Source organism: Esox lucius, chromosome 12 (genome assembly GCF_011004845.1).
Source record: "Esox lucius isolate fEsoLuc1 chromosome 12, fEsoLuc1.pri, whole genome shotgun sequence".
In the NCBI taxonomy this organism is placed as follows: Eukaryota; Metazoa; Chordata; class Actinopteri; order Esociformes; family Esocidae; genus Esox; species Esox lucius.
In genome coordinates, this window is record NC_047580.1 from 25,141,575 (window position 1) to 25,162,390 (window position 20,816).

General features: G+C 38.6%; 2 protein-coding genes across 5 annotated transcripts; one reads left to right on the top strand and one right to left on the bottom strand.

Moving 5' to 3' along the window:
• Window positions 1-2,491: 2,491 nt before the first annotated feature.
• On the bottom strand, window positions 2,492-10,732 carry LOC105022347 (glucose-induced degradation protein 8-B homolog). 2 transcript variants are annotated; one of them, XM_010890639.3, is made up of 6 exons: window positions 10,639-10,732; window positions 10,066-10,202; window positions 9,577-9,620; window positions 9,138-9,334; window positions 8,822-9,019; window positions 2,492-4,128 (listed from the first exon to the last, which is right to left on the bottom strand). In XM_010890639.3, exons 3-6 carry the CDS (start codon window positions 9,605-9,607, stop codon window positions 3,955-3,957), a joined length of 600 nt encoding a protein of 199 aa, XP_010888941.1. In that variant the 5' UTR covers window positions 9,608-9,620; window positions 10,066-10,202; window positions 10,639-10,732; the 3' UTR covers window positions 2,492-3,954. The 2 variants fall into 2 exon arrangements, with proteins under 2 accessions (XP_010888941.1, XP_010888939.1); XM_010890637.3 differs by lacking the exon at window positions 9,577-9,620.
• A 3,526-nt stretch (window positions 10,733-14,258) lies between these two features.
• Window positions 14,259-19,877, top strand: dnajc5aa (DnaJ (Hsp40) homolog, subfamily C, member 5aa). Of its 3 annotated transcripts, none has more exons than XM_010890634.4 (5): window positions 14,259-14,435; window positions 16,853-16,991; window positions 17,122-17,335; window positions 17,452-17,623; window positions 17,811-19,877. In XM_010890634.4, the coding sequence occupies exons 2-5, from the start codon at window positions 16,876-16,878 to the stop codon at window positions 17,915-17,917; spliced, it is 609 nt and encodes a 202-aa protein (XP_010888936.1). In that variant the 5' UTR covers window positions 14,259-14,435; window positions 16,853-16,875; the 3' UTR covers window positions 17,918-19,877. The 3 variants fall into 3 exon arrangements, with proteins under 3 accessions (XP_010888936.1, XP_010888935.1, XP_010888937.1); XM_010890633.4 differs by lacking the exon at window positions 14,259-14,435 and adding an exon at window positions 15,213-15,345; XM_010890635.4 differs by lacking the exon at window positions 14,259-14,435 and adding an exon at window positions 15,213-15,341.
• Window positions 19,878-20,816: the final 939 nt, after the last annotated feature.

Here is a 20,816-nt window from a genome sequence, read left to right on the forward strand (position 1 = left end):
GCACCTTATGATTTTATTACAGCACTCTTTTTGAGTAGGAGTCTGTTAGCATGGCACATCTTGACGTGGCAATATTTTCCCACTCTTCTTTGCAAAGCGCTCCAAATCTGTCAGATTGCGAGGACATCTCTTGTGTACAGCCCTCTTCAGATCACCCCACAGATGTTCAAATGGATTCAGGTCTGGGCCAATCCAAAACGTTAATCTTCCTCTGGTGAAGCCATGCTTTTGTGGAATTGGATGTGTGCTTTGGGTTGTTGTGATGCTGAAAGGTGAACTTCATCTTCAGCTTTCTAACGGATGCCTGAAGGTTTTATGTCAAAATTGCCTGGTATTTGGTATGGTTCATAATTCTCTCCACCCTGATTAAGGCCAGCTGAAGAAAAACAGCCCCAAAGCATGATGCTGCCACCACCATGCTTCATTATGGGTATGGTGTTCTTTGGGTGATGTGCAGTGTTGTTTTTGCACCAAACATACCTTTTGGAATTATGGCAAAAAGTTCAACCTTGGTTTCATCAGACCATAACACATTTTCCCATGTGCTTTTGGGAGACTTGATGTTTGTTTTTGCAAACTTCAGCTGGGCTTGGATGTTTTTCTTTGTAAGAAAAGGCTTCCGTCTTGCCACCCTACCCCATAGCCCATCCATATGAGGAATACGGGAGTTTGTTGTCACATGTAGCACACAGCCAGGACTTGCCAGAAATTCCTGTAGGCCTCTTAGAAGCCTCCCTGACCAGTTTTCCTCTCATCTTTTCATCAATTTTGGAGGGACGTCCAGTTCTTGGTAGTCTCTGTTGTGCCATATTTTCTCCACTTGATGATGACTGTCTTCACTGTGTTCCGTGTTATAGCTAATGCTTTGGAAATTATTTTGTACCCTTCTCCTGACTAATATCTTTCAAGAATGAGATCCCTCTGATGCCTCGGAAGCTCTCGGCAGACCATGGCTTTTGCTCTGAGATGCAACTAAGAGAATGTCAGGAAAATCCTACTAGAACAGCTGAACTGTTTCTGATTAATCAGAGTCACTTTAAATGATGGCAGGTGTGTAATGCAGAGGTGGGGGATCTCGAGTCACATGACTTGACTCGAGTCTGACTCGAGTCACAATTTTCAGGACTTGTGACTTGCTTGATTAAAGTATGAAAATGACTTGACTTGACTTTGACTTCAGAACAAGTTACTTGAGACTTGACTTGAAGTGGAAGACTCGACAATGACTTGAATTTATAATAAACAAACAGCAATAAAATTATTTTATATGTTGTGACATCAGCACCACTAATCAGCGTATGTGCCTTTAAAGCTACAAATTCAAACCGCGCCAAACATGGCAGACAGTAACGTTAGTCGAGCTCCACAAATAGTATCGTTTGGATACAAGGACTTTTAACTGGACCGTGTGAATAAAAAAAGATTTGCCAAATGCAAAATATGCAACAACGTCAAATTTCATTAGTCATTTTAAGAACCACAAGGAAAGGTAAGAAAGTACTCTCTTATATATTCAGTTTCACTAAGATCTACAACGATTAAGTTACTAATGTGATGAATGAATCTTTTGTTTGTCATAATTTGGCCTTGGTTGCATATTATTTAAGTTTTTTTTTCTTGTTAGAAATGTGACCATTATCATTACTGAATACGTCTGGTAAATAGATGTAAGGGAATTTGACTATAACCGTGGCATAGCCTGAATTTTAATGTTGATGGGCATCTTAAAATGAGCGGGCATGTATATTATTACACGTGGGCTATAATGTCTGTATTAAATGTGCACATTTTCAAGTGTTTGTGGACTGCGTGTGGAAACTAAAAAGCATTGTGCTTACTTATTTCTTGATGACAGACCGTTGCCATAAAAAACTGTGCGTTGCTATGGACGCAGCAGGATTCTAACCAGAGACGGAACAGACTATTTTCTTCAGAGGAAGCAATACACTCGCTTTTAAATCAATAAATTCCTTTTGAAATCAATATTTTGCCATGTAATAAGTGGGATAAGGTATAGCAAGGCGGTTGTTATAGCGAATACAACCCCTTCAGGCTGATTCAAGATCCCTCCGTTTCGTCCCCCAAAAAAATTGTACCGCGGAGGAGAAAAATATTTGATTTTGAAATCGAGCTTCGCACCGAGCACACGTCAGAAACAGAGGACAGTGTGTGTGTGTGTTCATCTCTTTAGTACTGTGACTTGACTTGAAACTTATAAGGACTCAACGTGACTTGCTTAGGGTGAACCCTTGACTTGACTTGCTTGATTTATCTGAACTGTGACTTGAGACTTGACTCGAGACTTGATGGTTAAGACTTGAGACTTGCTTGGACTTGACCATGTGTGACTTGTCCCCATCTCTGGTGTAATGACTTCTATTTAACATGAGTTTGAATGTGATTGGTTAATTCTGATCATAGCCACATTCCCAGGGTGTGCACACTTATGCAACCAGGTTATTGTTAGGTTTTTATTTTTCATTTTCCCCCCTTGAAGATTTCAGTTTGTTTTTTAATTGAATTGTTCACATTATAGGTCACATTAAAAGTGGAAAAAGTTCTGACATGATTTATCTTTGTCTCATTCTTTTACATCACAGAAACCTGGCATTTTAACATGGGTGTGTAGACTTTTTATATCCACTGTATTACACCCTTGTGTGCCTTATTATTATTATCTTTTTTTTTTAAACATATCCATCAGACTATGATTCACTGAATCAATAAACACTTGAATGGCAAAAACTTTTTGCTTAAAAAACACACAAAAGTACATCGTTTTTCATCAGCGATGTTTAAAATAGATGTAGTCCATCTTTAAATAAAACTTTCAAAATATTTATTTAAATATCTGCAATCTGTTTCCCTGAAGAAATGTGTTATTGTGGGAAGGAGTTATTTCTTATTGTATATTACTGTCTGAACATAAAATTACACATATAGACATATGAGCAGCAGATACAAAAAATAGTACAGAATATACACAAGGCATGAGCATTTCTGTAGTGATCTAACACATTGAAACATATTTACACTACGTATCTGTACAGTAAATATACCCATTTAATGACCCCAAACATACAACTAAAGCAACCAAGGACATTGTCACGGCCAAAAAGTAGAATGATCTTGACTTGACAAGTCAATCACCTGAGCTCAATCCAAATGCGTTTAATTATCTGAAGACTAGATCTAATGCAAAGATGCTCTGAAACGCTCTGAAGATGGCTGCAGTACAAGCTTGGCAGAGCAACACCCAGCGTCTGGTGATGTACATAGGTCGCAGATTTTAGGCCATCAAATGCAAAATATTTTTTTACCAAATACTAAATATGATGACTTTATTTAAGAATGCTAATTTCTACAATTACTTTTGGTTCTGTAAAATGGAGCGGCTATTTGTAAAAATGGCTGTAATTTCTAAACTGTTAATGGATGTAAATACCCTCAAATGTAAGCTGACTGCAACTTAACCATATATTCACTGTTTCATTTCAAATCCAATGTGGAGTTAAAACAACAAATCTTGCATCACTGCCCAAATACTTACGGAGAGCAAAATATATTCCTCTCCTTCCATAACACAGGAGTCAGACTCTTATTGTGTCAACTCAAGCTTAAACAATATCAAATGAAACAGATCATGATCCTCAAGTAAAAGTCATTCCTACTTGTTTTTCCATGTAAACAAACCAAACACATGTATTAAAATGTGGCCTCTGAAATAAACCATGAACGTTGGTACTCCTTAATATTTGAATCATTACAGCAGTTGTAACTTCCTAAAATATAGCAATACATACAGTTTGCACAATCAATTGAGTCCTCTCATAAGTGAAACACGAAAAAAGAATTTAAATGTATATATAATATATGTTTCATGTTATCATCCAGTCGTTGACTGATTGAATAGGACAAGGGGAGCGTGGCAGTCCAGTTTCACTGCATGTCATTTTACTTGGGATCGTCAATAGTGCCCCTGCTGAGGTCTGTCATTTTGGGGTATTTGACTTTCTTCTGATCCAGCTCATTCTGAGCCCACAACAGCAGCTTGAGTAGCTTGGCGAGCTTGGGCGTCGACTCCCTGTTCTCATAGTCCAGCACAGCCTGGTTCACCTCACTCCACACCTGAAGAGCATACAGAAGGAAAATAAGGGTGTGTCAAGCACAAGAGCAGTCCTTTCCAAAACACCTCCCCGAAGGAAAGACCCATTTACACATGCACAATAAAGTTGTCTCTCTTTACATTATGGGCAGTAGGATGTGTGTTGTGGAAGCAGTGTGCGTTGCAAAGAAGTTTAGTGTAAGAAAGGTAATTTGGCTCAAACTTCACTTTAATTTAGCCCACACCTCAGATTTGATTGGAGGCTTTTTAAATGACAAATAACAGAAATGCTTTCAAAGTAAAACCAGACATAAACAAATGCCAACTCCTCCTCAAAAAATGTATTTTCCCTTCACAACGTAAGGCTAAGCCTATACCTTCTCTATTATGAAATCACACACTGAGTCTAATGTGACAGAAATGAAACTGTATTGTCAGTGTTGGAAAGTAATCCTGACATCACAATCCGTTGCGCTAATAAAGGGGCAATGTTCACTTTAAATAGAACACTCAAACAGCTACGCAGCTTCTTCAGGACTGCAGCCCAAAATAAATCTAAGTACATTTATTGATATTATTTTCTAGTTAGCAAGGTATTAGCCCAGTTATTACATTAGATTACATTTAACTTTATTGTCATTGAACAGTACATTAGGATATATTAGGTACCTATCAAAAGTGGTCCAAGGAAGGAAAAGTGAAAAGCGGTGAACTGGCGACAGGGTCATGGGCGGCCAAGGCTCGTGGGAAGCTAAGGTTGGCCAATGTGGTCCGATCCAACAGATGAGCTACTGTAGCTCAAATATTTTGAAAAAGTTAATACTGGTATTGATAGAAAGGTGTCATCATTTTGTTGCATATGGGGCTGTGTAGCCAAAGACCAGTCAGGGTGCCCATGCTGACCCCTTTCCACTGCCGAAAGTGCCTACAACGGGCACGTGAGCATCAGAACTGGTCCACGGAGCAATGGAAGAAGGTGGACTGGTCTGATGAATCACGTTTTCTTTTACATCACATAGATGGCTGGGTGTGTGTGCGTCGCTTACCAGGAGAACACATGGCACCAGGATGCACAATGGGAAGAAGGCAAGCTGGCGGAGGCAGTGTGATGTTTTGGGCAATGTTCTTCTGGGAAACCTTGGGTCCTGCCATTCATGTGGATGTTACTTTGACACGTATCACCTACCTAAGCATTGTTGCAAACCATGTGCCCCCTTTCATGGCAATGGTATTCCCTGATGGCATTGGCCTCCTTCAGCAGGAAAATGCGCCCTGCCACAAAGCAAAAATGGTTCAGGAATGGTTTGAGGAACACAACAACGAGTTCAAGGTGTTGACTTGGCAACTAAATTCCCTAGATCTCAATCCAATCGACCATCTGTGGGATGTGTTGGACAAACAAGTCCGATCCATGGAGGCACCACCTTGCAACTTACAGGACTTAAAGGATCTGCTGCTAACATCTTGGTGCCAGATACCACAGCACATCTTCAGAGGTCTAATGGAGTCCATGACTAGATGGGTCAGGGCTGTTTTGGCGGCATAAGGGGGATCTACACAATATTAGGCAGGTGGTCATAAGGTTATGGCTGATCTGTGTATATGTAACAACATAAAAAAAATCCTTATCAGACTTTGTAAAGCAGTTTCAGAGTCCAGTAGTTCAAGGCAAGTATTGTAACAAGGTCCCAGAGTGGCAGTACTAAGCGGTGGGCAGGTGGGTATGGTTAGTGTTGGGTACCAAGTTCAGCAAAGTTACAGTAGTTGGGAAGAAACAGTTCCTAAATCTGCTTGTGTGGGAACGAAGAGATGTGTACTGCCTGCCTGATGGTAGGAGGGCAAACAGTTTATGGCATGGATGTAAAGGGTCCCTGATGATGCTGCACGCCCTATGCAGACATTACTTGCGCTGGAGGTCTACTGTATAATGGCTGGGAACTGAGCACCATTGATATGCTGGGTGGTTTTCACCACCCGTTGCAGGGCCTTACGGTCGGCCACAGAGCATCTGCCAAACCACACTGTGGCGCAGCTAGTCAGAATGCTCGATTGTGCAGCGTTAAAAGTTCACAAGGATCTTGGAAGACAGATGGGCCTTCTTCAGCCTCCTCCAAAAGTACAGGCACTGCTGTGCCTTTTTGACCAGGGTAGAGGTGTTGAGGGTCCAGGAGAGGTCCTCAGAGATTGAGGGGATGACTGTGTTGAATTCTGAGCTAAAGTCTATGAACAGCATTCTCACATAGGTGTTGGTTTTGTCCAGGTTAGTCAGGGCAGAATGCAAAACTGTGGAGTCCTCTGTAGACTTTCTCAATCGGTAGGCAAACTGGTTGGGATACAGTGTTGGGGGGAGGCAGGACTTAAGGTTATCAGTAAGTATTGGTCAGCGATGGTGAAGTTATTGCTCCCTCCTAGAAGAGCACAAAACGTCCTGAAAAAGCTTTAATCTGAAGGCCAACACTAAACGAGCCAGCTGGTTAGTCTAGTTATCTATAATTACACATTTGATAAGAGTAGCCTAGACCTTTAAAATATTACAGCACATTACAAATATATTAAAATGTTATATTATAATTTAAATTGTAAAGATTAATCATTATGACATCAGCCTACACTTTTGCCATTCATTTTACATAGCCTCTTTACTCATGGCTAGTTCCTTTTTAGACATTACATTTATGTCATGGCCATGGCTAAACTACTCCATTCACCACATAATTATCCCATTTACTGTAGCTGAAACATGGTCAAATGAGAAACAGGTGAGTTCATATCCTGCCATATAACTGCAGTACAAGAAACCCATATTATGTCATCAAACTATGCTACAAGATACAGTATATTTCTTACCAGTCAGAAAAACAATTGTGTTGTTACCTTGTATTAGGAGAAGACAGTCCAGCTTTCACCTTAAGTGGTCTTTCATAAATTATTCTATCCAAATCACAAAATAGTCCTGTTTCTCAAAGTCTTCAGTTTTTTGTCCCTTAATTGCAAGATCAAACGAAGGACTTCATAGTCAATTTGTTTCAATAACCCTTCAGCACAGTCTAGCTTTATCCAAGGTTCGCTTTGGTTAACAGCTTTCCTAATAATTAGCTCAGCAAAGTATTCATGAAATGTGCAGCCACACAGCCATGCTTTATTCTCGTACAGTATATTTTTCCAAGTTATGGGTATATTACTTTCCTCTGTTTTCTGTAATTTGATGCTGCAGCTTGTCTGATGTTAACATACTGTTAATCTTGTCCAATGTCTCTTTTTCTGGCCCTGTGGTGATGACATTGACTGCATGACTATTGCTTGCTCTTAGGAACTGTCTTGGCCATGCCTGTTATATAGAAATACATTTTGGAATGCATAGAGACCCTCTTGTTTATTTAACAGCCCTAAAGAGATCCATGTTCTGCAAAATCCCAGCACTGGGTGTTCTGATCAAAATATAAACACATTTACCAGTTACCACACTAAAAAGGAATGTGTTACATAATACAGTTTATGAAAATACATATTTTTTACAATTCCAAGTGGGGCTCTGCTCCAGTGCCCTGTCTGGCAGGCCACCGCTGTTGTATTGTGTGGCTTTCAAGAATACATTTGAACGTGTCCCACATTGTACTCATGTTATCAGTCTTCTATAACCCTGGACAACATGTTTATTGTATTTGGACCAGTTGTTCTGATTGTGCACATGATGGAGGTAAGAGGTAGCCTAATATTCATTATTTCATAGGAAAAAGCAATGCCTAAAGGTATATATTAAATGACAGACTTTTAGTCACATTTTAGTAATAGCTTTTTTTCTCTCTCTCTAAAATAATGCATAATAAGGCTACCTCTTTCATGTGCAGAATCAAAAACATTAGGGGAGTTGTCCACAGCTTTAGTCTACTGAGAAAAACTCAAACAAAGTAAGTCTGAAAAAGGTAGCATCGCTTGGTTGTAAACGTATTGTCATCCAGTAGGTATCCCTGTCCTCTTGGAAATTCTGTCATGTGGATCATGCAAGTGCATCGTCGATGAATACTTGTTTGATTGTCCAACACATTTGTGTATTTGCAGAAACAAGTAACTATGACTGGCTCTCTACTTGAGTGTGATAATTAACAGCTGTTAACATAGTATATCCCTTGAACTTATATGTGCTTTTATACGCTCTGATGAAGGCTTGGGCTTGTTAGGGCAGCGTTTTTTGGGCGCCAGAATGAACTTAAATTCAACGGAAGTAATCCAATAAGTCTCTGGTGGCATGTGTGGCATAAGTAATTCTTCATGAAACCCAGACAAAAACAGATGTAATCCATTGAATAGTCCATTGGAGAAAGGATTATTGAAAAATATTTTACTATTGAATCTAAAAGCATATTTTAATGTATCTAATTTCATTACCGGCGACCATTAACTAAGTAATGTTTAATGATCCTCTAACCAACATGCTACCCTGACACCCGAAATACATTACCCCATATCAAAATACTATTCTTATTGCAGATCAAGCGGTAAAGCTTCACATGAGGGTGTAGTCAAGTGTAAAATAATAGGATTCATTATTTCTTAATTAAGTCTCATAATATGGCTTTGAGTCAATCATCATTCGGGATTTGAACCACCTGGTTTATAATGACTGATATACCACAGCTTTACGACTCAAACTCCCTTTTTATATTTTTTGAATAAAATATATGAAGCCGGTAACAAGCCAAACACGCAGACACAAACCTTCTGTCGCTGCATCATGTTAAGCAGGTCCCCAAAGGGAGATTCCTCTGGGTTCTCAAAGGCCAGGAGAGCCAGCGTCCTCTCCATCTCTGACAGGCATTCTCTGCTCTCCTCCCCCTGCTCTGCCAGCTGTGTCTGAGCAAACTCCAACGCAGACTCTGTCTCCCGCAGCCGGATTAACTCAATCAAGTGCTGTTGCTATGAGGAAGAGAGAGGAAGTAGGAAAGAAATTAGGGATGTTTTAAAAGTATCAACTCTCTTGACAGAGACAATGGGATGCTCTTGTTGCAAAACAGTCTAGTGATGGCAGCCTTACCTGCAAGTGAAAATACAGATAGCGATTGGTGTCAAGCAGTTCTGGGTGTAAGCTGTTGATGAGTGCAATGGCTTCCTGTATTTGTCCCTTCAGGATCATCTCTCTGATCTTTATCCTCTCATCCAGAGAGTCCAGGTCTACACTAGGCTCAATCCCAGACTCCATACGGAACTTCTCAGCTGCCTCTTTAAACCCCTCTGCACAAACATAGAAAAGAGTTAGGCTATCAAAATTAAAATAATAATAAACAGTAACTAGGATTCATTAAAAAGCTGAGTGATTATCCTACAGTGAGTAGAGAACAGCTGAAGGTTAGGAGTCAAATTGCACTGTAGAGCTTGCTGTTGTTGATACAATACATATATTTTAACAGTAAAGTTTTGTCTTAATATGGGAAAATTGTGTCAAATCTCTGTAACTGTTTAGTAGGAAAACTTACGTTGGAAGATATGTCCGTTATTTGTTGACATTTCTGATTAGGACCTGGTTTGCGTCGTCAAGCCGCGCCCAAGAAATAAATCCAATTGTTAGATTGTGCAACTCGCCTCCAAATCGGGACTAAAAATGAATGTCAATGTTTGCCAGCAGACAAGCATTGTACTATGGTCTGCTATCCCGTCTGCAGTAGCATGACGCCAATACTGAGACATCTGAACAAACAGGTGTAAAACCTACACAGGTGTGCGTGCAAAGCAAAAAAACATGGAATCCATGTTTGGTTTTAATTCCGAGTGGGTGCTAGCATCTAACAATTGGATTTCATTTTATCTTGGCACTGATCTGCTATAAAGTACCTTGTCTTAATCAGAACCGTCTACAGATTCTGAAAACAGTCTAGGCTTGAGAAATTTGTTACCAAACAGCCACAGGTCGGCAACAGAGGGGTGGGTACATGTTATAAATCGACTAAGTGCGACTCATGGCATACCTGTCACCAGGTAATTCATAATGAGACGGTTCATGTCGGCCCTCTGTATGTGTACATTGTTCAGCTTGTCCATCCATTCATCTTTCGTAATATCGTCGTGCTTTTCCGCGTAACTCATAATTGACATTTTATGGGTCCTGGAAGGTTTGAATACAAAATCGGTTACAACAGTGTCGACATGCAAGTTATGTGGAGAGTGACCGAGTTACGAGTGGTGTTTAAAAACATGTTGGCAAGCTAGCTATAGTTGCTGAAAACGTTTGCAGGTTACTAGTGATAACACATCGTAAAGACGGAAAACATCTAGTCCTCCCTCTTGATCTTTAATGATCACCAAAAGAAACAAAACAGATTTAGCTTGGAATTAGTTAGCTAGCTACATATTAGAGTATATTAGTAATGCATGTTAAGCTGTTTCTGTAGTTAGCTGGGTAGTAAACGATAGCTAGTCATCGTCACCCATCAATGTGTAATTGTAACATAAACGAAGAGTACAATACAAAATAAAGAATCATTAAACAATATGGCTATGAATTTAATAAACAGCCTAGTAGTAAAAATAAATGTAGCTACCTGTAACAATATTTCGATTTAGGCTACGTACAGATTATAGCAAGTTGCTTTAAAAACCTCTCGCGAGAACCGAACGTGATTTAGAGGAAACGGGGCTACCAGTTGATGGTTACCTAGGAACCAACGTACAGTATGGAGGACCAAACCTGCCAAAATTGTAAATAAATGAATAAATAAATGTATCAATAACTATTTGAGTTTGGGTTATAAAAATATAATAATAAATGTTTTAATAAATTTTATTTCCCTATTTATTTAATTCCTTGATCATTAATTTCTGTATTTAGTTATTTTTTATTCATTTCCATAATCTCCTATTTCTGTATATATTTATTTCTGTATTTATTTATTTGTGTATTCTTTCATTACTGTTTTTATTTACTTCCATATTATTTTATTTATTTCTATATTCTTTTATTTCTGTATTTATTTATTTCTGTATTTCCTTGTCCTTAAGCCAGGACTAACAGTCAGACGTAGCAATTAAGTCCAGCCCAGAGCAGACTGTGAAGACGGTGAGTGCTGTTTTAGAACCTTGGCGCATCCCCATGTTGCCAATCACTATTCCTCGTTTAAGCACGTGCATCGTTTCAGAATAGGTGTGTTAGTTATTAAACATTTTATTGTTTTGGTGAGGTTTTGTATTTTTATTTTAAAATCAAATAAATGAGGCCATGTTTTACATTTACTTGTTTACATTTTTTATATTATTTGTATAACTTATAATTCTGTCACTTTCTTTTGGTGGAGATTAGTATTAATATTTTAAAAGTAAATTAAGGCAAAGAGCAATTGTATTTACATTAATTTGTTTATAATTATTTTCTATTTATTTGTATTACTTAAACTACTGTTAATGGTTTGATTTTCAATTTCTATTTAAAAAATCTAAATAAATACATTTATTTGAAACTGGATGTTTAAAAATTACTATTAGCCTATTATTAATTATTTTGACATGACAAAATTGGGAAAGAATGAAATAAAAAGAGACTTGACAAACAGTTGATCTGTCAATTGTTTATCTGTCAATTATTTAAAAAAAATTGTATAATAACGTAAGTTCAAGGTATCAAGAGGTATTGCTACAAAGTGAAATTAAATAGTCTATGCTCTGTTTTCACCCACCTCGGCTGGGTCTTATTGTGCTTAACTATTGTGTTAGATATATAAAAACACAACATCATACATAGATAATCTTAAGACTTCAGTGTTGTTTTTGCCTAAAACAAAACATAAAAACACTTCCCCATAATCATAGAAAACAGTGCATTCAAGCCTGAATTTTAGCAAAAACATCACAGAAAGAATACATATTGGATACATATCTTTGGATTTTAATCATAATTTGATTGATGATCGCTTCATAGTCAACTCCATTATTATTACATTCAAAATATGCTCACCTTAAGACATCCAGGTTGCTTCAATGTTCATCCAGCTAGAGCTGGATGCTTACGTCCAGGCCACTTTCCTGTCCGTCCTGACCGTGCCCTCCATCCTCATCGCCCATGTGTCCTGCTCAACATCACTTGTTGCCCGTCCATCCTTCTCAAAATCACTCGGGGCCCGACGTCCTGCTCAACATCCCGCTCAACATCACTCATCGCCCATCCGTCCTGCTGAACATTCCGCTCAACATCACTCATTGCCTATCCGTCCTGCTCAACATCCCACTCAAGTTCATTCATCGCCCGCCCCTCCGCCTAAACATCCCCTCAAGGGCTCCCCTTAGCAAGGATGTCCATGTGACCATACTAGAGTGTTCACGTCGCTCTGAGGGATGTAGCCCCTACTGGACTGAGACCAGCAAGACCACAGAAAAGCATGGTTATTTGATATAGTCTAGTTATTTGAAATAGCTTCCCTTACAAAACGTTTTTTTTCCTTTGGTTGATCAGAGTTGATGCATCAAATAAGCGACTGAAATGCATTTGTCTATTGAATAATAATGTTGTGAAATTAGGCTACATTATGGTGCATTGCAACACAATTCGAAACTAGATTAAAAAACTTTTTAATTATTACTTCTATGTAATAATTGTGGCAGCCCAGGTGTTGCCTATATATATGTTCAGTTGGCAGAGATTGTGAAGAGTTCATTCTGCTGACTAATTTAAATCAAAAAACATTTGTTGGATCATAGAGTGTTTTATTTCTGTTCAAATGTAGGGTTTTATATGGCTATTTAAAACATATGTCCAGTAGCGGTTCTTTATGGACGGAATTTTAAAGGCCATATTGGCTGTCAAACTATTGAAAATGATTTCAAATGTTTTTTAAGTAGGCTAGTCTATATCTATTCCCTGGCTTAGTTATGTTAGATTTAGTTTGATGTCGAAAGTAATAGTATAATTAGAGTAAAATCTTCCAATACTGTAGCCCAGTTGGCAATGTCATCTCAGCCTAAGACGAAAATGTATTATGTTTGCAAGGGCAAACAGATAGCCATATTGTATAAAAGTTATCAACCACACTTCACACTGAGATTTATAACTGGATGTCTTATCATGTATAGAAAAAGGTGAAGGCGTTTCTCTATGAACTGACACCGTCACATTTATTATAAAAAATGTTACTGGATGAAATAACATTTTCGAGATAAATGCAGATTGCGTCTTATACTGGGATTGATGCATAGATATTATATAGTATTTAGAATTCAATTATTAAATAACAACAATGCCAGATAACAATGAGTACTGGTAAAAGTAGCCCAGTTAGCCTGTAGAAAAACTGAGAGGGGTTTTTGGAAAGTGAATAGGCTATATAAACGTTGCGTCTTTGCAGGTCTCTCACAGGGGATCTGATGGGGATAACGTGTTGATTTCAATGCTAGTGCTAAGTGGACTTTGGGGAAAATACAATAGCTTAAATTACGAGTCTGGTCCTATGCACTGGCTCTTAAATGAACCAATTTCAATGCAAGGACTCCTGGGACAGACCCACAAAAGACAAGCCATTCTCATAGCCTATTCTCTTTGCGTAAATTATGTTGTGTTTTTCCAAAAACTCCTCTCGGTTTTTTGATACCTTAATGTCACCTATGCTCAAACGATGCATGTGTAAACAAGGAATAGTGATTAACAACATGTGGACGCGCCAAGGATCTAAAGCAACACTCACTGCCTTCATTGTCTGATTCTATCTGCTGCTCTAGGCTTGATTGCTATGTTTGATTGTTAGTCCCGCCCCTTCATTAGCTTAAGGACAAGGAAATACAGAAATAAATAAATCCAGAAATGAATGATCAAGCAATTAAATAAATAGAGAAATAATATTGATTAATAAATGTATTATTATGTTTTTATGTATAAATATATTTATTGATACATTTATTTATTTCTAATTTTGGCAGGTTTGGTCCTCCATACCAAGGCAGGGGATGGCGGCGGAGTTTAAAAAAATAATAATGCCAAGCAAGCAAGAGAAGATGAATGCAAAACATTGGTATCCAAAAATTTAACAACATTGTAATTTTTGAAAGTTTAAGCGGATGATAAGAATTGTTTTTGACACAAACTGATCTCGCAGCACGTTCTCATTCATATCACACTGCTTGCTCAACCAGGAAGTATGATTATTGCTGGTACTTGTATAGATAGTACACGCTTCTGAGGAGAATGTATTTAGTCGTTGTACAACCACGATTGAATATGCTGACGCCGGACCTGCCACAAATGCCTTTTTGTAGGTCAGTGTGCACCGGGGTTTAGAGCGTGACGTGACTAGGCAGCCCTGTCCGAAGACCACCCCAGGACGTTTCAAGAAAGTCTGCCAATAGGCTGTAACGTTTGGTTAGTATTAGACTTAATCGTTTACATTGTCATGGTTGATTCTGAAGCTATTCTGTGACTTTGAAAATTATTTAAGGTAATAAAACACACGTTTCTGATAGAAACGTTTTATAAACAACCTGTCATGGCCGCTATGGAAGACCTGGTTGTGTTGTTGTCTGAGTATCCAGAATTATATCACACCATTCAACAATAAATAAACCTGTGCATGGAGAAAACTTTGAACAGGACTTGGAATCCATGGAAAAATTTACCTACATATACTCGCTATTTCAAAAAAAGGAATTTCCCTGAGCTTTCACATCCCAATGTCCACTATTTAGTGGTTGGCACGTAGTGCTTTCTTTTTCATTTCGAATTTGACTCTTGAACGATTTAAGCTATCAGGTAATTATAACTTCAAGAACACATTCATGTCATCGATTTTCCTCTATGATGCTTACAAGCTTCTTAGGACACAGTAACAGTGCGGCAAAATCGCAACTGAAAGCAATATTTGACTATATTTCCAGGTAGCCTAAAAATATTCACAGTATATATTATTATTATTTTGATCAGTTTTAAGTGAACCTCTGAAATCTCGTAGGCCTACTTTATTGTATTACATCCCATAAAAATAATTCAAAAGCATATTACTTAAAAACGTTGTAGCTATGTTATTTACTTTTATAGTAATTTATAATGCAGTAATAAGTCTGAGGTTCGTGAGTACCCACCCCATCCCCATCAATGAGTGTGCGCACGTCGATTGGGGGGTGGTCGGTGGGCGGGACAAAGATACTGCTGCATCTGTCCATGGTTGCGTTTGGTAGATGCGCTGGGTTCTCTGGGATGCGACCATAATCAGATACCTTTATTATATCTTTCTGGATCATTTCCCTATACGGTGCATCAAAGCCAACTGCAGTAGGTAAGCGCTAATGAATGTGGATTGTTTTATTTTGAACCTATTCTTGCTTGCCCTTGAAAATTACTGCTGATTTGACCGAGTCTTGCATCTAGAGAAGGCCAGCAAGCAAACCAACATGGATGCTGCGCAGTGCTGCTAGCATTGGGTTGGTGATGCAGCTACAGAGATTAACCGCTCCAAGCCTCACATTTACAGATTCAAAATATTACTCAATATAGCAATTTATTACTAAATTCTATTAAATATTAATTTAGAAAAAGAACATTCCATGAATTATGATGATTTATTATTCTTTTTTTTTGAGTAGCGTCATAGCGTATAGCCTACAGTTTAGATATTTTGCAAACGTCTATTTAAAAATTTTTTTTTAGTTGGTTCGTTTTGTCATGGTCTATACATTTTACTAGTTTGGCTGCAAGTTGAAGAGCTATGTGCGCCATTCCCAAAAATATAGCATAGTCAGTATTGCTTCTTAGGATGTCAATAACGATTGTCTCCTGAATCATTGCACATATGCTCACCAATTACACTAATTCATTATTTGAACTGACATGGCTTTTCAATTAGGATGTTGGCATTACCATCACTGCACAAGGCCATGAATGACTTCTGAATGGTATGGGCCCTTGGTGTTGTCTTAATGCTAGGCCATTGTGCAGTCTCAAGCCACTGTATTGAATCTTTAGGTTTGGGGTTTGTCATTAATTAATTAACGATTTCCAGTCTCATTCACGACAGTGACAGTGTTGACGAGTAACCTAGCTAGTTTAATAAGAGACAACCTAGGTACACATTGCAATTAATGTCAGTGATTTACATGAAAAAAATCTGTTCTAAAATGTATAATAATAATATAGAGAATGACAACACACCTATCTAATACAAGTCGATTGTTGTTATACTTACAGAGTAGGTCATTTTCCTGTGGTCAGATTATCTCACACTGGTACTGGGTACTGTTTATAAACCTATCAGGAACTTAAATGTATGCTTTAACTTTTTAGAATTGGACGTGTGTGGACATTTAAATAAAGCCACTATGTTACCATTGCTATTGATGTGGCAGAACCAAGATTATATTTTTCCCAACATTGGTGGTTTTGAATGAATCCCAGCCTCAGTAATAGCCACACGATTCTGGCTTAAAGGCTTACATTAAATAGAAACCCAAGAAATATAGGAATGTGTCAGGTATGTTGTCTCTGGGAAAGGACCAAGTTCAAAGGCAGATTATAAACTCTGCTATCCTCTTACAGAGTAGGCCTACTGGAGTCAGGGAAACAATGAGTGCACCATTTTGGAGTAGCAGCTGGGATAGAGCCTATGATGTGCAATAGATGGCTAGAATGTGGTTGTACTTAGTGAATTCAATGCAGAACTACATGTTTGTGAGAATGAAATATACACTGCTTCGGTCACACAGATTTAGCTTTAGTTTGAGTATTAGTAGAATAATGACTCACTGGTAAATAAATGTTTGTGTTTCTTCCTTTTTTCCTGTGTTTAGAGTGTGAAGAATTGTGACGTATCATGGCAGCACATGAACAGGCGAGGCAGCGCTCACTCTCTACCTCTGGTGAATCACTTTACATTGTGCTTGGAATTGACAAGCTTGCCACTCCCGATGATATCAAGAAGTCTTACAGGTCAGCCAGAGAGCCGCAACCACCTTTACTACTCATAATCAATAAAAACATTTATTGAGTTCCTTGTGCAAATACATTTTAATCTTTTTGTTTATTAGTTTCTGATTCTCACCAATTTATGTCTTCTCAGAAAACTTGCATTGAAATTCCACCCTGATAAGAACCCAGATAACCCGGAAGCATCAGACAAGTTTAAGGAGATCAACAACGCCCATGCCATTCTGAACGACCCGACCAAGCGGAACATCTATGACAAGTACGGCTCTCTGGGACTGTACGTAGCTGAGCAGTTTGGCGAGGAGAATGTGAACACGTACTTTGTCCTATCCAGCTGGTGGGCCAAGGTGAGCCTGCAAGCGTCCGTTGGGCGGTTTTTGACATGTAGTGCAGACCTTGTTTTTTTTTCACGTCACATCTCTTGCTCTTTCACTCACACGCTGCCCTGTTTTTTTATCTGCAGGCGTTGTTTGTATTTTGTGGCCTGGCCACTGGCTGCTACTTCTGTTGTTGCCTGTGTTGCTGCTGTAACTGCTGCTGTGGGAAATGTAAACCGCGGCCCCCAGAGAGCCAGGAGCCTGACTTCTATGTGTCCCCCGAGGACCTGGAGGCCCAGATGCAGTCTGACGAGAGAGGTGGGATTGACTGCTTATTGTGTAATAAACATTCAAACGTCATCCCTGAGTGACTTGTTTCAGTTGCATGGTCATTAACTATGGTAAATGGTACTCTGTGTAAATGTCTCCTGAAAGTATCATTATCACTTACCTTTTGTATTTGTTTGTTCACGTATGTGTGTGTGTTTGTGTCTCTATCTGGCAGAGGCTGGCGGTGAAGCCATCTTGGTGCAGCCATCAGCAACAGAGACAACGCAGCTGACGTCAGATGGTCACCATTCCACCTACCAAACCGACATGGGCTTCAACTAAACCCCTCCCCTGTCCTGGCTCATGGCCCCGCCTGCTACCCTGCTCCACCTTAAAAGGATAAACGAGAAGGACAATCTGTTTAACTTCACTGATAGTCAAGTCCTGGAGAGGAGATGGAGTGAGCGTGGCCCACACACAGAGCTTTTGAAGGTGCACCCACTTTCAACCATCTCCAGCGTGGTCCACTCCCGACTCAATGTAGGATGAAAGAGCAAGAGAACATTTGCTTCCCTTCCGTTTGTTCTTTCATATTCTTTGGCCTTTGACCTCAATCCTCCAACTCCACAGTCCCCTTTTCATATTTCATGTCATGGTGTCGCATGCACTGTTTCGAGAGAAAAATATCATTGTCTTTATTTTTTATTTTTGTTTAATGTCATATTTATTTTTGGTGCAATGGTACATGTGGGTGTGATTTGTTTTGGGTACAGTTCACTTGAAGGTTTGATCACTGGAAGGAGAGGCTTGGCTCAGGGAGGCTGTGGGTATGAGGTGTGTCGCGGTTTATTGTCTGGGTTGTATGGTGCCGTCACCAATAAACATCTAATAATACAGCTGATGGTGACACTTTGTTTTTTTAACATTTGGTGGATCTTTGCTTATCTGTGATCAGATGCAGCTCGGTGATCTGTTTTGGTTGTGATGAGAATATTGCTTTGTCCTGCCCATGAAATCTGAATTGAATGCTTGTAATCTTTACACTAACTTCCCTGCATCGAAGAACGGACTAACACCGGAAAATAAATATGATACAAAGGTTTGTTTACACATCTAGTCACGTGTATATTGTGTTGTTTATTAGCCATTGTGCCACCCACAGTGCCAGTGGATTGTTGGGACTTGTCCCTGACATTTCTGAGCAACAATTTCTCTATACATTTAAATGGTTGAGCTGAAGATCCAGTTATTTCATACATTTGAGCATTTTACCAGTATTTTCTTTTATTGCCCTAAGACCCAGCACCCAAGGATTTTGACATGATCCAATTCAGAATGGCATCCTTTCATTCAGACCAAGATTAATTTATGTTCAGATGTGACCGTTGTCATATTTATCATTCAATTAATGTGTATACAGTACTGTATGGGTGTAGGAAAATGTTGTAAACATTTAAAGAATATGATCATCTTTTTATGTTTTTGTTGAAGAGAATTCTGAAGTGTATCAATTGTCCAATGCAGTGTTTATTTGTTTTCACCATGATTGAATTAATGTGTGGATATTGGTACTTTTTTAGCTCACAAGTCATTTCATGAGTGAGCTAGCACAAATTCCGGCAGCTCTTATACTATAATCAGACTTATGTTTTAAAATTGATATATTAAACTAAATATATGTCCAGTGTAACAAACACATAACCTGCCATAACCAGCCATTATCTTCATTATTCTTTTCATGAAGGCCAATTGTGTTTCGATGGTTTACAATGTCTGAGCTCCTCTCTCCTGCCCTATGGTTGTTTGAGCCGTGTGGTCCTTTTACAGTGTTTGCAGTTCCCTCCTGAGACGACCCCTGCCCCCCAAGAGATATACCTACATGTTATCGCTACTTCATTGAGATGTTGGAAAATGCTATTTGTTAAATGAGTTGAATGCAATGTGTGTTCAAAAAAATTACTGGACCAATGATCAGGAAGTGGTTCCATGAAAATGTCTTGATACAGATGACATAGTATATAGTGTAATGACAGTGATAGTAATTTGATGCAATTTGTTTTATTTAAGTTATATTATTTTGTCACTTTTTTTATGATGCGCGTTATAAATGGTATGTTGTTTTGATGTGGCCATTAAATTTTGCAACGCATGGTTTAATGGTTAAGGTCTGTTGTATATACACATAAATATGAAGTATAAATCTTGACCTTTATGTTGTAGCATGGTAATGTGTGTCTGAAAGAAAACAAAGTGGGTCATTGATCTGATTTGCTGTTGTAAAATAAATGTACCTGAACATTTATTGGTGTTTTTACTTAAGTTCTTGTACTGTACTGCTATTAGGATATTTAAGTGTAATTTCAAATCATGCGCTCTGCCAGTATTCTGCGAATATAACATTCTAGTAGGCATACTGGTACCAATTCATGTAGAAACTGTACTGTAGGCCTACCCTAGATTTTGAGAATTAGAAATAGTCTTGTATTGATTTTACCAGTAGATGGAGACAGAGCCAGTGGTATGGAATTCTCTTCACACCCTCACTCATTTTAACCACCCGATGGATATTTGCCAGAGCCTGAAAGATGCAGAGCAGTCTGCACAACTCAGCACAGTAACAACAGCAATAAAACCTATGTACATATACTGAAAGATAAAAAAAAAATATATATAAATTGCATAGGAATATGTTTAGATTTTATGATGACAGTAAAAATGTTTCTGTGCTTATGGTTTGATTTGTAAACATAAAGCCAATAAATTGTTCTTGTGTTCCAACTCACATCTAGAAGGACCAGTTATGTAATTTCCCAAAAAAAGTATCTGGAGGATAACCTGGCACACCTGTTGGCCTGAATTGAAAAGACAAGTTTGGGTCAACAAATACAACACAGTGAAACCATTTTCATTAAGGTGACAGTATCATGCAGGCTTGTCACTTCCAGGGAGTGTAGAGTTCGTCAGGATCAAAATAATTATTAGCGATGTCATTCCAGTGGCTTACGGTCTTATATACCAGGGGTATCAGCCAATCAGCATTCAGGATTCAAAGGTTCATATAAACTGGGTGGTTAAATCCCGAACCACCACTTTTTCAACGTTTGGAGCGCTACAACCAACAATATTGTTGAAATATGTAATAATTAATGGACGTTTAACTTCCCAAACCAACATCCGCTATCCGAGTTAACAGAATCTCCTAGTTCCCAGTGGGATATTTCACTTGAATGACACGTGGGAA

Coding starts and splice junctions, on each gene's coding strand:
- LOC105022347 (XM_010890637.3), bottom strand. CDS start 10,192: ATGTCAATTATGAGTTACGCGGAAAAGCACGACGATATTACGAAAGAT. Junction 9,335..10,065: donor TATGAATTACCTGGTGACAG/GTATGCCATGAG, acceptor ATGTTTGTGCAG/AGGGGTTTAAAGAGGCAGCT. Junction 9,020..9,137: donor ATCTGTATTTTCACTTGCAG/GTAAGGCTGCCA, acceptor TCTTCCTCATAG/CAACAGCACTTGATTGAGTT.
- dnajc5aa (XM_010890634.4), top strand. CDS start 16,876: ATGGCAGCACATGAACAGGCGAGGCAGCGCTCACTCTCTACCTCTGGT. Junction 16,992..17,121: donor GATATCAAGAAGTCTTACAG/GTCAGCCAGAGA, acceptor ATGTCTTCTCAG/AAAACTTGCATTGAAATTCC. Junction 17,336..17,451: donor TATCCAGCTGGTGGGCCAAG/GTGAGCCTGCAA, acceptor TTTTATCTGCAG/GCGTTGTTTGTATTTTGTGG.